We start from the raw sequence: 16364 nt of genomic DNA on the forward strand, positions 1-16364 counted from the left end.
CATACGACTTGAACCATCTTAGTATAAGATAATTTGCAAGATTTGAAGACCTGGTCACGACTTCTACTCTTCTAGGTGCTCCTTTCACTTCACTAATAAGATAAAATTAACACCAGCTATCAGACCAAAAACTAAATACACACTGTAGAACACAACACAGATTAGGAAGGGAATAAAATGTGCGGAAAATGTGACAATATTACAACTATAATAAAAAGGAATACGCTTGTTTTAGGAGAAAATTGCTGAACTGAACTATTCAGTCTCTCTCATTCTCATCAGCATCACCAGAAATAGCGAAAATTAAATGATTACAGCAAAAACTGATATCACAATTGAAGGACAAAACAAAGTTGTGTTGGCAGTTGCCACATATCAGGTAGAGATGTCAAAAATCTTAAAAGAGTTCCAGCTTCCAAGAGTTAGTTGCTTGTTTTGGGAATCAATCAATGCTTCCCCGAAATGTTTCCATGACACTTCCGAATCTCTTGCATTTTCCCAAAGAACACTGGCTAAGGAACAACTATTTTCATCAGTGTCATAAGCAATCAGGATCTGAATCTGTCTCCTCAGAAAATTTCTCAGGCAATAGTAGACTCGGAGATCGGTAATGGATAGATTTTAAGAAATTGAAATATGCATACTTAATGTCAAATTGCATATCATACCCTGCATAAAAAAGAAAAATATAACTTGCAGAAGAGATTTTGATTACAAATTGGACAAGGAAAAAGTAAGGCTTGATCCTTACAATAGTTTACTGCAATAGTGCATCCTCCATCACCTGAACTCTGCCTAACATGATGAAACCACATACTTGGCCTGCATTAGTTCCATCTGATCAGCACGAGCGCGCGACAAACTATATAAATCCACGAATTCATCTCGCTAATGAAATTATAAGAGAGAAAAAGGAGGGAAATGCTTACAAGTAGAGAATCTCCCCAGCCTTCACTGTACACTCAAATGGCTTAGGGCCATTGAAGTACAAGGGAAACTTAGACACCTCCTCATGGAGTTTCTCAGGAGGAGGAAAAGGGTCTACACTGCACCATGGAACATATCTAATAGGCTCCTCAAGCTCCAAATCAAACTCTCCAGTGTCCTACAAACCAAAAACATTGACATCACAGTCTTGTTTTGCTAAATAGGGTCAGCTACACCTACATGCATCGGATCATAACATATAAAGTCAACTTAAGTCTTGCCAATTCGTTTGCCTATCTCGTTACACTTCTTGTTGATCCAGTATCTACCACCCAAAAAAAAGATAATGAAGATATTAGGCATTTTAGTCAAACATGTTAATCTCCACTGTTATTCGCATGAAGATATCTTTACATGAGTAATCTATTAGACATTTAGACTTATAACAGCATAATAAAGATGAATGGAAGAAAAAACATAATAAATAAAAGAGGGAAAGAGCATACCGAAGAGTATCTGTAAGTGGCAGCAGGGTATTGACGGATGTAGAGTCTATGAACATCAGTGGGAGGCAACAGAATGAAGTGCTTCTCTCCCGAGACAACGGCATACAGATTCTCGTAGTGATCCTTGTGGAATGAAGTGTGAGAACGCTGGTTACCAATCCAGAGGTTCACAGCTTCAGGCAAAGCGCCGCCGAAAGCCTCCGTGGCCCAATCGATGTGGGGGTCGCAATCGGCGGCGAGGGCGGAGTACTCGGAGCGGAAGCAGTCGTTCTGCTGCTGGGCGTAGGCGACGACGGCGGGGTTGTGATCGGGGGAGGCGATGAGGCGGAGGGCGTCGGGGAAGGGCGTGCGCTGCACGTAAGCGGAGGCGAAGCAGAGGGAGGAAGGAGAGGAGGGGAGAGGGGCGAGGGCGTCGGCGCGGCCGGAGGGGGTGAGGTGGAGGGAGACGCTGGAGGAGGAGAGGGAGCGGGAGAGGTAGGAATGTTGGGCCTGATTGGGTTGGGCCTGGGCCCAAAGGGAGAGTGCAGGCCAGTGGTTGATAGCGTTGGAGATGATGCAGGGTTTGTTTGGGTTAACGAAATCTCTGAGGAATTGAAGGGCAGTTGGTGGGGCTTGCAGTCTTTCCACTTTGCTGTTGTTGCCTAAGCTTAGCTCTCTCACTTCATTCCAGAGTCTCTCTACCTCCTCCATCTTTTTCTCTCAGATTCTTCTTTCGCACATCGCACCTCACTATTTAGCTACTAACATGTCTAAGACAATAACTATACTTACTTTATATATTTATTATATATATAAAATTATTTAATTATTCTAATAATAATTAATAAATATTAAATTAGATAACTGATTCTTTTATTATTTTTCAAATATTATTGATGTTTTAATCATGCTTAATAACATTTCTAATGAAGTGTTTTTAATAACATCTTTGATAGAGAATCAATAAAATTTTACCACTTGTATAATGATATTAATAAAATAATTAAAAATAATATAAAATTCTAACTAAACTAAGACTAAACATTGGAGGGACAAATTTTGCATTTAATTTCAAATTACTGTTTATGAGAAACATTCAATTCTATTTGTGTGAGATTTTGAGCAAACCACATCTACATGTATTGAATATCAAATTCTCTTCACAATTACATGCACATCTCTTTCATGGCCATTGTTTGACCCTTTCAAAAGTCAGTCCATCATTCACATTCAAATTGATATCTTTGCAGGGTGGTGTTTTAGGGTTCCAACCATTTATAGCTCTATGTCTCTCCACACCATTGGACCCATTGATGTGCTGATCACCAACAATGGACAAAGATGATAAGAACCAGCTAATCCACTTTGATCTCTCCCACATCTTCATCCACCATGCTTCTTCATGGCAATTCAACTGCCCATGCATGAAAACCACCAAACCTTGACAGTATCAGCTACTCGCTGAGGGTGCCATGTTGCCCGGACGAATTCTATTTGGCAATGGCCTCGCAATGAGGCCCTCCGTGATCCAACCTACTGATTCCCCATCAGTTCTGACAAGGTCGAATTCCCGTGTTACATAATCAAGGGACATGTGCAGCTTCCCGCCAGGTTTGGAATCATTAACGACTCCTCTTCCTACAATTCCCGCATTCTTCTCTAACCAATATACATAGTTGACCTGAAACAACGCCTTCAGCATGTCCAATGGCAAACAGCTCTCCTTAAGAACAACCTGATTCAGCCAGATATGTTAGTCACTGTCCATAACACAACAATGTACCAGGTTGCTAATATCTAGAAGGGGAAAGACTTTTTGCCTCATTTGGAGTGGCCTTTTTGAAGAGAAGAAAAGAATTTTTTTCTCATTAAAAAAATGTACTTTTATTAAAAAATTCTTTTATTTTAAGCAAACAATATGTTGCTTTTCAAAAAATGCAAAACTTTTAAGATTTTAATTAATCGTTTCCTAAAACAGAAATATTTCTTATGTTTTCTATCCAAACACGAAATTGCTTCTTAATTTTTTTTTTCTTTTTCAAAAGTCACTCCAAACTCATCCTTATCCTTTGAACTTCTTATCTTTTAATCCAATTTTCTGGGAAGATAGAAACATAACAAGGAAAATCTCAGGTCCAATATGCTCCTACCAAAGGGAAGAGGCTATCAAATTTTGTGTGTATATGACTGTCAACTTACACAGAATTTCCCCATGTGTTCTGACAAGATATAGCCCTCATCTTTATAAAGCGTGAACAGAGCGAGTGCGTCATCCTTGCTGCTGACAATTTCACTAAGCTTGGACCCAAGTTCTAGACGCCGTTCAATTTCTGCAGCCGCATCCTTTGCTTCAGATGACAATGCATTTGATTTTGCCTAGTACAAAAGCGAACAAGCCATGTCATGAAGAGGCAATGTCATTAAGTGTTCGACGGTGTTTTATACCAGTTGTTTAGTGCCCAACACAATCATCATCTTTTATATGGGCTTACTATATAAGAATTGCAAGGAAGCACAAAATATTCAAAGTTTTCAAAATCAGACAAGCAATATCACACATTATCATGGCAATTGGCAAGATTGATATGATATTTCCCCAAATCCTTAGCCTCCATCAACTGAGAAGTAGAATAAAACGAAGGGCAACCTTAAACTACATAATACATTATAAAAATAAAAACTTTTATCACATTTTAGCATGCCACAAAAATATGATCCAACAGATAGGAACTTCATTTTGAAGTTTCAAATGTCATATATATATTTATCATGGAAGCAAGATTAACTCACTTTATTTGCAAACGTTGCATTTAATATGGGTACAGCCGGAAATAATGGCTCCTCATCATTGACCTCTTTAACTGGAGGTGCCTGGCCACTCAGTAGATATTCACTGAAAACCAAACCTGTTTAAAACTCAATAATCATATGTATAAAATTCTAAACCATACAGAAAAATTAAAACTTATTAAATCCTAGTAGCATTTCTCGGCTCCTTACTCCTCCAACAATTGATTGCAAAAACATTTAAATCTACATGTAAGAGACAACTTGGAAGAATATTCAATGTTTCATCAATAGTACACACTCATTCTTTCAAAGTTTACTATAATACATCCCCAACATGTTAATGTTAGCCAGAGTGAGAGAAAGTGATCAGAAATTACTTGCACGATAAGGATTCAAAGTCCTTAATTGAATTGACTGGTATGACTTCAGATTGCAGTACATGTGAATCCAAGTCACAACACCAAAGGATGCAAGAACAAGAGGCGTGGAGGATCCTATGCAGTTACCCAATCCTATACCAATCCCGATACCGATAAACTTGCTTGCCATTCCTTGTACTTCACCTTTGGCAATTACCTAATATTTAGAATTACTTTTAGAAAGAAAAATTAAATAAAATAAAATGAACATGTGTTCAGAAAATTTCCAATAACTAGTAATACTAGAATGGTTGAGCTGTGTCATTAAACAAGTACTTCTATTTATTCAAAGCAAGAACAATCTGTTTCTTACCTCAGCAAAATTTCTTTGAGCAGCAAAACCAGCAAAGAAACAACTCCTGGTTGATGCCTGTAAATATAAAATCAGGTTCAAGTTTCAATCATTTTTCATACGAATAACTAACAACTATATTAAGTTTATGCATACTCCCCAGCCTGAATCATACAGGAGAATAGATTGCCTTCTATACTAAAATGTCTTAACCATACCAGCCACTACCTAAACAAAATCATTTAAACAAAGTAGAATACAAGGGATTGGTTTGTTTCTAGCTTCATGTACTATATACAAGATCCATTCAATCACCTGAATCAATGCGGCTGCGGAACGGGAGGCGCCGGCCACAGCACCAATCAGCACAAAGAAGTGTGGAAAAGCAGGAGTGCACATCTCCAAACCAAATGCGGCATTCTCAAGCAGATCAGCAAACAACCTCCAGCCTTTCGGGTTAACATCGAAATGGCGGCCGAAATTGGACAGCATAATCTTACTGAGGTACCCAATTCCATCCTTGAGAACCCAATTAATGGCAGCAGCAGTGGGAATTGCACCTTTTCCCAACCCAACAGCATAAAGCAATGACTGAGTTGCCAGCACCCCACTAACCTGGCTTGCAACACCCTGAACCGCTCTCCACAGAGAATACTCCAAGTAATCGCTGGTTACGCTTTTGGGAAACCCTTCAGGGAGCATCAAACGAAGGAAGAGGTCCCTGCACTTGAACCACAGAAAGGTTACAACTTGAGTCGAGTTAATGGATGATAACTCACTGAACAAACCGGGTTCCGAGGTCACGAAAGAATCGTTGAAATTATCAGGGATTAGCTTTGTCCACTTGCCACCTTTCACTTCCCAAAGAGACTCTGAGAATGCTTCTTTCTCGGAAGCCAAAGTTTTCGCCTTTGCGAATTTTGCGAGGACGAGTTGGGAGAAGGAGCAGAAAGCTGAAGAGAGAAGCAATGAGAAGAAAAGGGTGTGGCTTGATGGTGAAAAAGAGTCGTCGGAGTCAAAGGGGTATCCCCAACCACCACCCCCATTGTTGTTGTTGTTGTTGTTGTTGTAACCGCCGCCATGGTGTTCCGAGAAGAGAGGAAGCGCCGAAAAACTACGGTGGAGAGGAGGGGCTGTGGTAAAGAGAGTGTTGAGTTGTTTGGATGGAAGGGAGCGGAAACGAGTGGCGGAGACCGGCGGCGGTGGAGAACAATAGGAGGAGGAAGAGAGAGGATTGAAGAAGTGGGAAGAGGGGAAGAAAGAAGAGCAGGCCATGGAGAAGGAAAATGGGTCAAAACTTGGGAATCATCGAATCAGTCAATCAACGGAACCACCGCCGCAACCAGATCCAACGTTGAAAACCTTTGGAATTCCGACCGCCGCTCCACTCAGAATAATTGAAAGTTTAGTGTTGTAGTGTTTTTTGTTTTTGTCAGGATCGATGTAATGGTAGTGGGCTTTTTGTTTTCATTTCTTCGTTGATGGGCCATAAACCGGACTATCCCAAGTTAAAAAAAAAAACATAAATACTCTGGACTATCGGTTACAACTTTGACCAGTTGTGAACCAACTGAATACAAAAAAAAAAACCCTTATGAAGCAACTTACGTTAACCGATAGTTTATTCGTCTACTTAATTAAATATTAGGGTTATAGGATTCCGTGACTTGTGACATATTTTAAAATAGTCTCTGACACTGTTTTTTATTGTCATACAAAAATAGAGACATAAATATAAAGACACAGAAATACATGAAAATAGATATACACGATTTTTAACATGTTTAGTGATAATAGTTATAATACACAAGGCACGTTTATTTAATTCAAAAGTCAAATTTATTCCCAAATAAAAACAACATCAATACCACCACCACTAACATTACCACTATCATCACCAATTTCTACCACCACTATCATTAATATTGATCTTTCAATCTTTTTTCAAATAAACAAAATTAATAACTCCAATTTAAATATTACTTAAACAATTCAAATTAAAAAATAAAAATAAGGGTGAGGGTTTGTTGATGCGTCAGAGGAAAAACAAATGATGAGAAAAACGACGGTGATAACGAAGGACAATGCGGAGGCAAACTATAGTGTTGGACGACCTTCTTTATGCTCGTGGTTACTGCGGCGTTCGGCAGAGACAACCTCCTTCATATTTGCAATTATAGCAGCATCAGATCTACAATAATAGCCGTCCACTCCAATCACTAACACTATTTTTATCACTAGACGAAGATAAAGATGAAGGAGATAGAGAAAGTGAAGGCGACATCGTCGGAGATAGTGATGCCAAAGAGGAAAAAATAAAAAAGAGAGATCCAGAGAGAGACGTCGATCGTGGGGAGGATAAACACAAAGTGCTTTGAAAGCGTAACTACTTGATGGATTTGGGATGGTGGAGGATGAGGATGAAATAAATTTAGAGAGGAGGAGTTGAGATGCAATAATAATGGAGGTTAGAAGAGGGAGAAAGGAGAAGAGAAAAGAGAAAGTTAACGTGAGTTGGGTAATTTTAGAATTTTGATCTGTATCTCAAGCTAAATTTTCATGTCTCTTCATTTTGGCCAAACACAAAATACATGTTCTTTGTGTGTAGTTATTTGTAACTGTGTCTTTTTTGAATTTGTGTCTTACAAAACAAACAGTGCACATATGTTGTTGTGTGTGTCTCTCATATACACAAACACCGTCCAAACGCAATGTGAAGTTACTTTCGAGCTTCGTAGTGGTCCTTCAAATTAATAATTACTCATATTCATCCTTAAAGTTGCATTTCGATACCCAGAGTTATCCTTCAAACAATTTATGCCAACAAGCGTCATTGGAGAGTTAAAATGGACTCATTTCTGATACGGGGGCAAGATAAGAGCTAGCTGATGTGGAGGACGAAACTTTTCTATGGCAATTTAGTTCCTGGACCAATTTTAAAAAATCATAATCCCCAAATTTACTCCAAGCCTTCTCTTCTTAGTTGTTCTTAACTAGAAGAAAGAATAATGACGATGAGGAAGCCTTCTTCTATCAATGGCATCCAGCCTAATGGTATGATGCCTAGATAACTAATAAGGTTTCAATTCCAATTCCACTTTACAATTCATCAATTCTTCGATCTGATTTCTATAACTGCCAGTGACACTTTCTTTAAAGTCGCGCATGATATATTCTACACTTTCTTCAGCAAGACAAGATCCGCCTAGCACATTTCTCGTGCCGTCTTTGTCGATTTGGAGCCAACCGTCATCGACGATGTCAGAGCCGGCACCTACCGCCGGCTCTTCCACCTAGAGCAGCTTATCTCTAGTAAGGAGAACGCCATAAACAACTTCGCCAAGGGACACTACACCATCAGCAAGGAGATTGTCGATCTCTGCCTTGATCACGTTCACAAGCTCGCCAACAACTGCATCAGCCTCCAGAACTTTCTCGTTTTCAACACCATCGGTGACGATACTGGCTCCGACCCGGTTTTCTCTTCCTGAGTGCCTCTCTGTCAATTATGGTAAGAAGTCCAAGCTTGACTTCACCGTCTACCATTCCCGTTAGGTATAATTTAAAAATTTATTGTTCAAGAATTCACCTCACATGTTTTATTCCCTAATCGCTACTTTGGGTTTGCTTTTCCTGAAATCAACAATGTTGTTTTTCCTCTTTCTAATTTATAATTTCAGGTTTAGAGAGTTTATATAGAGTTATATAACAATGTCCTTTTTAGTCATTCTCTCCTTGAACACACTAATGTCGTTGTGCTCTTGAACAATGAAACTATCTATAATATTTGCAGGCGGCCCTTGATATATCAAAACAACGCCATTAAAGAGTAACATGGCGAGAAAAAAGTCTTTATTCGTGTTTTAGAAGAAAGAGAAAATGTTAAATTAAGAAAGGGTTAATATACTTATGCAAATGAAACGATGTTATCTAACATAATTATCAGAATATTGTTCTGGTAATTTGTGGCAAAAATTTTTTGTTGACTAACTTATGACAATATTGAAATAAAAAAAAAGTACACACTAAATTATTAAGAAAGTGATACTATTTTTATTCATATTTATCAATCGTTAAATATATTTATATCATATATAGTAGTATATAGAATATAAATAAAAAATGATTGAAAAGTCCTAACTCATTTTGTTAATATCTTTCTAACTTCTAAATAAAGTTTGTTTTGATTTTTTTATTTTTTGTTTTTAAAAAGTAACACATGTATTTAAAAAATTGTACTCTTTTAAGTATTAAGAAGATAATTAAAAAGATAAATTAAGACCCTCAATTATTACATTAAATCGAGATAAAAAATCTGAATTTTCTCTTCGAAAATAGTAATGGTGAAAAGAACAAGCCTTCTACTCTTGAAATAAGATTGGTCTCTTTTCTTAACATCTATGGGGGCATACATACAATTATACAATGCCTTCTTTCCTCAATTACAATGAATTTAAAGTGCATCAAAGGTAGAAATATGGTTGAAGATGCACATTACAACGTGAAAGCAAAAGATTGAGAAATTACAATGAAAAAGTATATCAAAGTATGATTGTTTTGTTGACAATAAACTCGACACATTATTAATTTGGGTTTAACGGAATGTACAAAAATGAAAAATTTCAAACAAATTGATTGTAGTAGCTGTTACCGAAAGTCCAAAAGGTTTCACTTTACCAACTACTTTCGATGATTCTCATTGAAGCCTAGGTTCTTTAACACACATATAGCAATATGGTCCACCCAAATTGAAGACTAAAGACACTTGCCTCCTCAACTTTCTCATGCACTCTCTTAATGTTCTTACAAGCTTGCACATGCAGCATCATAAATGTTGCGTTTGTTTATCGGGACATAATATTGAGATAGAGACACTGAGATATAAAATTGTATTTGACAAATGAGATATGGATAGAAATATTATATTTCAAGATACTGAATTAGTATATTTTGTATTCATCCTGATAAAAAGAACACTGAGACAAAAATAAGAGACACAACTTATTTTTTATTTTTATTATTATTCTTGTTAATTTATTATAATTATATTTTTATTATTATATTTTTCTTCACAATTTTCTTTAATGAAAAAAATAGAATAAATTAAATTTTTATAATTTATTTTATTTTATTACCAAACAGAATATAAGAACATTAAATTCTGTGTCTCTATTTTTTATATCTTATTTTCAGTATCTTGTTCTATCCTATTCTCAAAAACAAACATAGCGAAATGATTGTTCGGGACCTTCGATAACCCTAGTTGAAATTCTATATGTCAAGAAATTAAAACAAGCGTTTCAATGTTGAGTTTAGTTTTATTATTTATACAATTATTTAATCATATTGGTTTTTTTTTATGACAATTCATGCAGGTGGTTATTTTTGTTGATATAATATTATATAATTATATACATGTATTTAAATTGGTTTTATATTGATAACGTATCAAAATTAAATTATTAAATATTTGTTTGGTTTGCGTTCATTTGTATTTTTTTATTTTTTTATTTTTTTTGGGTTTGGAATTACAAAAAGACAAAGAATTAAAATTTAATTTTTCCTAATTTTATCCTTTTCTATGAAACAATCTAAGCACAAAAAATATTAAAATTAAAAAATAAATAAAGTATATTTTTGTTCTTGAAATTTATTAAAAACACCTATAAATTTTATTTTGTTTCAATTTTGTTATATAATTTTTTATTTGTATCAAATATACACTTAACAATTAAATTTTTAAAAAATTTAAGATCAATTCAATAATAATACATGACAATTATGTCTAATTTACCTATGTTAAAAATTAATTTTATAAAATTATTACTAAATTAGTTCTAAATTTTTTCAAAAATAACCACTAACGATATATTTAATACAATAAAAATGTTTAAAATAAAATTAAAATAAAATAAAATTTAAAAATATTTTTTAAAAATTTTAACAAAATTAAAAAATAAAAAATATATTTTACCGTATCTTCTTAAACCAAACGTACCATGATTGTTTGAAGTGCACAATGCTATAATGTATATCCCAAAATGTAGCCCTCCATTCTCGTGAATCATATTACTACTACACATTAATTGAACCCTCCAATCTTTTGTTTGTTTACCTTCTCTTTGCATATTCTCTTGAAACTATCGTTTCTACGTAGGCCCTTGCCGGCGAAACCTTTGGCAATTTTTATACTTATTTATTTGCATATACCTTTCAATCTTTCACACTCAAATTTTCTAAATTCCTCACCCACTTTAATTTAAGTAATATGAATGTCTATACGAGTTATATTAGAGAGTGAATAATTTAGTTTACTTTATTTAATTTAATATTTATAATTTTATAATTATGTATTTATTATATTTAATATTAATTAATTACTCTAATAATAATTAATAAATATAAAATAAAATTAAAAATAGTTAAAAATACAAAATAAAATAATTTTAAACATATTTACACTATTTTTTATTAGCTTTTAATTATATTTTGTCAATACATTACAAGTTTTATTATTCTAAGAAAAACAATCAGGACTTAAAAATCTACTTTTAATATACTAGAAGTGTGAATAAATTTTATACATATTTTAGTGACGTCAACAATTTTTTTTCCTTTTACAATTATTATATATTATTTAAAAAATAATATAACTAAATTATTGTATTTATATTTTTAGTGCATCATAGTTATTAAACTCATAACTAAATGCTTATGGAGACTCAAATCCATAACATTCAACAAACTCAGCACTACTTCACATTATGTGTCTAACACTGAGGATGTCATCATATTCAAGATCTAAGTAGCACAAATTGATACGAATTACTAATTTATTTGCTAAGAAAAAAAATGTGGAGAGAGTGAGAGACTATATTCTTACAATTTAAAAATTTGTATATGCGTTCTTAGTTTCGAAAAACCAAGTTATTTACTATTGTTGTAATAATTTGTTAGTATATGTGATAAACATAATTATCCATTTTTATTTTGGGGAATTCTCCCACTTATAAGCAACCGATCGATGCAATTTGGTAAAATTTGTTAAATATGAAGCAAATGTGTTAATGGCAATCACGTACACAATCTAACTGCCCCCATATAAGTTTCATTTTAAGGAGCAAGCTTTATAAAAAATAAAAGACAAGAGCAGGCAGCAGCAATATCTGCTTCATATATTAACTTTTTCACAACAATCTATATGAATTTAATAATGGCCGTAGGTATAGCGATAGAGGCCAAAATTATTTTATACCTTCCTTCAATAAGACTAACTAATAATAAATAATTGTTCCAAAGAAAGTGCAAACACCACCCCCTTACCGTTCATCTTATTTTTTTTTTTTTGGTCGATGGATTGGACAACCCCCAATCCTAGGTACCCCAGTGGATTGGACAACCCCCAATCCTAGGTACACAATACACACCCACACATACCTCATATACTTACCAATTTTTCTTCTCGGTTGCAGCTGGTAGGACTCGAACCCGAGACCTTTGAGATGAGGAAGGGGCAGGTTAAAAAAATGATAAGGCTTTTTAATGGGTATGTCTGATAGACGGTGTTTGGTATGAAATACTAAGATTAAAACGAAGAGATGGAAAAAGATAGAAATTTAATATTGTGTTTAATGATTATAGATTAAAATTAAAATTTTAGTTTTAGAATATAAAATTTTAATTATTTCAGTAATTCTAAAAAATGAAAACATATAAAACTGAAATATTTGGAGGCAAAAATTAAAATTTTATTAATATTTTTTTTTAAATTACTCTCTATCAAAATTTAAAAATTCAACTCTACCCTTTGATGAAAATTAGTTAGGACATTCTCCTTCATTCTTTTTCTGTACATTCATCCTCCTCAAAGCATGACATCATCATCGTCAACAGGACGAATTCGTTATTGTCATCGGAGTCACTGTGACTTCCTTCTTTCTCTCTTTTCTTTCCTCTTTTGCTCATCCTTGCGCCGCCAGTGTTTACTCGCCTCTCGAATCCTTCTTTGTCTTCTTCTTTCCATATCTTGTCTTAGCTGCTTTGGCTTTATCGTACTTCGTCTACTTCTATCTTGTGCTCGTCTGCCTACTTTTTTTATTGTCATCGAATCAACTCCTCTACAAGCTCTGCTCTGCTCTCTCTCGTCGATGGCTTGCTCTTCAATGGCGCAACCCGACTCTTTACTCGTCACTACGCTGTCGTCGCCGCTCGTCCCTATGCCATTTTTCATCTTTTTCTATGAGTCACTAATTCCTTTGTTAAGGGGATTAAGAGTTTTGTTTTTGTTTTCTTGGATTATTAATCTAAGTTTTATTTTATTTTGAGGTTATGCATTGACCTATTTTTAAGGTTGAGTTTTCGTCTTTCGTTCTTTAAGGATTAGTAGTATTGGTAAATATGCTAATTTTGTTTTAAATTCTGTTTATTACTTTAAAAATTTTAGTATCGAAATTACAACTTGAAAATTCTTTCTCATTACTTTTTAATTTAACTAGAAATAGTGCTTTAAAGAGTGTGCGGCGTTATCTTTCTTTTAACTCTCAAATGTTTAGGACTTTATATATATATTTGTGGCAGTACAAGAAATTAGTTTATTTTTGGATATATTTTGTTTGCTCTTCTCTTTTTTTTTCGAGTATATATATATATAAAGGCTGTAGAATTAAAATTAAAGTAAAAAAAGGACAACATTTAACCCTAAAATTTTCATATTTTACAAACACATTACACAACCTCATGGAAGATATTACGAGAAGAGAAGATTTTTTTTTTCAAGCTAGAGTTGGTTCAAATAAAATTATCATACTACAAGATTATAAGAAAAATAATAAGTGACCTACTAAACTTTACAAGAATAATACTTCTTATTCTTTTAGAATAAATGATCATTTATATTCATAAAAGATAAAAATATTGATATATGTACTTACACTAGATTAAAACTAAATTTGTACCCACGAAATATGTTTTTCGTGTGATAAAAACATTTTACGTGGCACTCTAACCCTCCAAAAAAAGATACTTTTATCACACAGAAGACATTTTACGTGGATATAAATTTAATTTCGATTTAGTGTGGATATATATATCCGTATTTTTATCTTTTATGGATATAAATAGTAATTTATTCAATTCTTTTACGTATAATACTTTTTCTTACTTATTAGTACTAGACTACAATATGTAAATCACTTATTGATGGACTATTAAACCTTTATCAAATATTTTTTTTTGTAATTATACATTTTATTTTAATTAATCTAATAATATTTTTTATTTTTCTAAAATAAACATTTAAAAGTATTTCTTTTGACGAATCCGTCCACCAGCTAGCTAAACCCATTTAGTAATGGATTTTAGCGAAAGATGCATATTGAAAAAATACATAGCATATAAAGAAAGGATAAGGGCTTGTTTGGCAAGCTTGAAAAGTAATTTTTTAAATTTTTTATTTATAAAAAGTAATAGTATTAATGTTTAATATAATTTTTAAAATTAAATTATAATTTTTTAAGAAGTTATTTAAGAGTTTTTAACTAAAAAATAACTTCTCACATAATATTATTACTTTTTATCACATTTTTATAAAATAAGTACTTTTAAAATTAAAAATTTAAATACAAAATAATTTATTTATAAACTATTTTTAATATAATTATTTATTATTTAAATTATTTTTTTAAAAACAACTTAATTAAATTGTTTATTCAAATTGATCCTAATAAATGCCATGTTTTATAAGTTTTTTTTAGATACTTACTATGTATGATATGTACATTTTCAATATATATGTGAGTGTGCACCTTGGCATACTCTTGTGATTGTGGGCCCCATTCCAAATTATGCTTTCATTATTTATCCTTTTTACTTTGTCCTACTAATTAAGTAATAGAGTAAATTATCCAATTAGTTTTGGGAAAAGTTTTTAAATTAGTTTTTGAAAGTTTTTTTTAATTAAATTTATTTTTTAAAAATTTTAAATTGACCATTTTAGTTTTTTTTTGTCATTTTCATTGTTAACGATGTTAAAATATGTTGATATAATACATTAAATAATACTATACATATTTAATAGTTTTAATTGGCAATTAATATGATAAAATTGATAAAATTATATTAAATTAATTTTAAATTGAAGGATTTCGATGTCTCAAATTATCCTTTTAATTAAATTTTGGTTTGATATAATTTTATAAATTTATCATGTTAATAGTTAATTAAAATTTTTATATGTATTATAATATCATTTAACGTGTCATATTAATTTTTAAAAGACGAATTTAATTAATTTTTTTAAAAATTTAATTTAAAAAACGAATAATAATTCTTCAAAACGAATTTGACAATTTCCCTTTAAATAATACCTACTACCACTAAACAAACATATTAGTATCACCATTAGACATTAATATTTGTTAGTTGTTACATAGACATGGTTATAAATACATTCTCCAATAATCATAATAATAGATAGTAATGATAGTATACATATGGAGTTGTATACTCACCTACGAGCAAACTATAGAAGATAATAGTTTACTTTCCATATTCTTATAATAATAAAGAACATGCATGTGCAACAATGTTGTATCAATTAATTTAATGTACTTAGAGTTTTTTATATTTCTATTTAAACACGTTTCTTTTATTATAATTCAAATTGTAAACACGGTTATATAAATTAAATTCCATTATTATTTTAAATTGTGACATCATTATAATTTGTTATTAGTTACTATTTATGTATATGTACAATGAATTTCATTGCTGATTGCAAAATTAAGACTGCAAATAGAAAAATAAAATAAAATGTGTGTATCATTTTGTATAAAACTGTCAATCATCAGGAAATGAAGTATATTAAAGTAAATTCCTTTTTCCTTTTGAAAGTATATTAAAGTAAATTCTTATACCATCTGTTTGTGAATATATTATTAAGTTAATGGTTAAATTAATTTTTAAAAAAATAGGTTATTTTTTAAATTTATCTCTAAAAATTTTTATTAATTAAATTAATTTTTTAAAGATTATAAATTAATTATTTTTGTCCTTTTATCACTCAATTAATAATTTTTGTTAACAATTAATGATATAAAATATTAACTGGTAGCATACGTAATACTTATTATGTCTAATTATTACACGTTAAACAAATATGTTTAAAAATTTATTAATTTAGTCCATTTTTTTAATTATATAAATTTTAATCCTAATATAACTTAACGACACTAAATTGGTAAATTTTCATAAATATATTTATCTAGCATCTAATTGGATATGTTAAATATCATGGATGATAATGTGAATTAACATTTTATATCATCAATTATTTATGAAAACAATTAATCCAGTAATTAAAGAGCAAAAATAATTAATTTATAATCTTTAAAAAAATAATTTAATTAATAATTTTTTTTAAGAATAAATTTAAAAAATGAATCATCTTTTAAA

The 16364-nt window shown here is 31.9% G+C and overlaps 2 protein-coding genes across 3 annotated transcripts; both read right to left on the bottom strand.

Annotated features, from left to right (window-relative positions):
* Positions 1-147: 147 nt before the first annotated feature.
* Positions 148-2192, bottom strand: LOC112747610 (lysine-specific demethylase JMJ32-like). 2 transcript variants are annotated; one of them, XR_011873100.1, is made up of 4 exons: positions 1434-2192; positions 930-1105; positions 752-837; positions 148-669 (listed from the first exon to the last, which is right to left on the bottom strand). XR_011873100.1 is itself a non-coding variant. In XM_025795712.3 (4 exons), the coding sequence occupies exons 1-4, from the start codon at positions 2121-2123 to the stop codon at positions 539-541; spliced, it is 1068 nt and encodes a 355-aa protein (XP_025651497.1). In that variant the 5' UTR covers positions 2124-2192; the 3' UTR covers positions 148-538. The 2 variants fall into 2 exon arrangements, 1 of the variants encoding a protein (XP_025651497.1); XM_025795712.3 differs by having other exon boundaries at positions 752-822.
* Positions 2193-2456: 264 nt separating this feature from the next.
* On the bottom strand, positions 2457-6520 carry LOC112747609 (protein root UVB sensitive 1, chloroplastic-like). Its single transcript, XM_025795710.3, has 6 exons — positions 5229-6520; positions 4935-4991; positions 4580-4778; positions 4203-4318; positions 3612-3788; positions 2457-3147 (listed from the first exon to the last, which is right to left on the bottom strand). Exons 1-6 carry the CDS (start codon positions 6186-6188, stop codon positions 2863-2865), a joined length of 1794 nt encoding a protein of 597 aa, XP_025651495.1. The 5' UTR covers positions 6189-6520; the 3' UTR covers positions 2457-2862.
* Between the last annotated feature and the right edge of the window lie 9844 nt (positions 6521-16364).

Source organism: Arachis hypogaea, chromosome 15 (genome assembly GCF_003086295.3).
Source record: "Arachis hypogaea cultivar Tifrunner chromosome 15, arahy.Tifrunner.gnm2.J5K5, whole genome shotgun sequence".
In the NCBI taxonomy this organism is placed as follows: domain Eukaryota; kingdom Viridiplantae; phylum Streptophyta; class Magnoliopsida; order Fabales; family Fabaceae; genus Arachis; species Arachis hypogaea.

Bases quoted from the DNA above. Each gene is read 5' to 3' on its own strand.
- LOC112747609 (XM_025795710.3), bottom strand. From the start codon at position 6,188: ATGGCCTGCTCTTCTTTCTTCCCCTCTTCCCACTTCTTCAATCCTCTC. The intron at 4,992-5,228 runs GTGATTGAATGG...TTATATTTACAG, and splicing joins CCGCAGCCGCATTGATTCAG to GCATCAACCAGGAGTTGTTT. The intron at 3,789-4,202 runs GTGAGTTAATCT...CTTTTGTACTAG, and splicing joins ATGCAACGTTTGCAAATAAA to GCAAAATCAAATGCATTGTC.
- LOC112747610 (XM_025795712.3), bottom strand. From the start codon at position 2,123: ATGGAGGAGGTAGAGAGACTCTGGAATGAAGTGAGAGAGCTAAGCTTA. The intron at 823-929 runs GTAAGCATTTCC...GAACTAATGCAG, and splicing joins GCTGGGGAGATTCTCTACTT to GCCAAGTATGTGGTTTCATC. The intron at 670-751 runs GTAAGGATCAAG...TTTTTTATGCAG, and splicing joins CACTATTGCAGTAAACTATT to GGTATGATATGCAATTTGAC.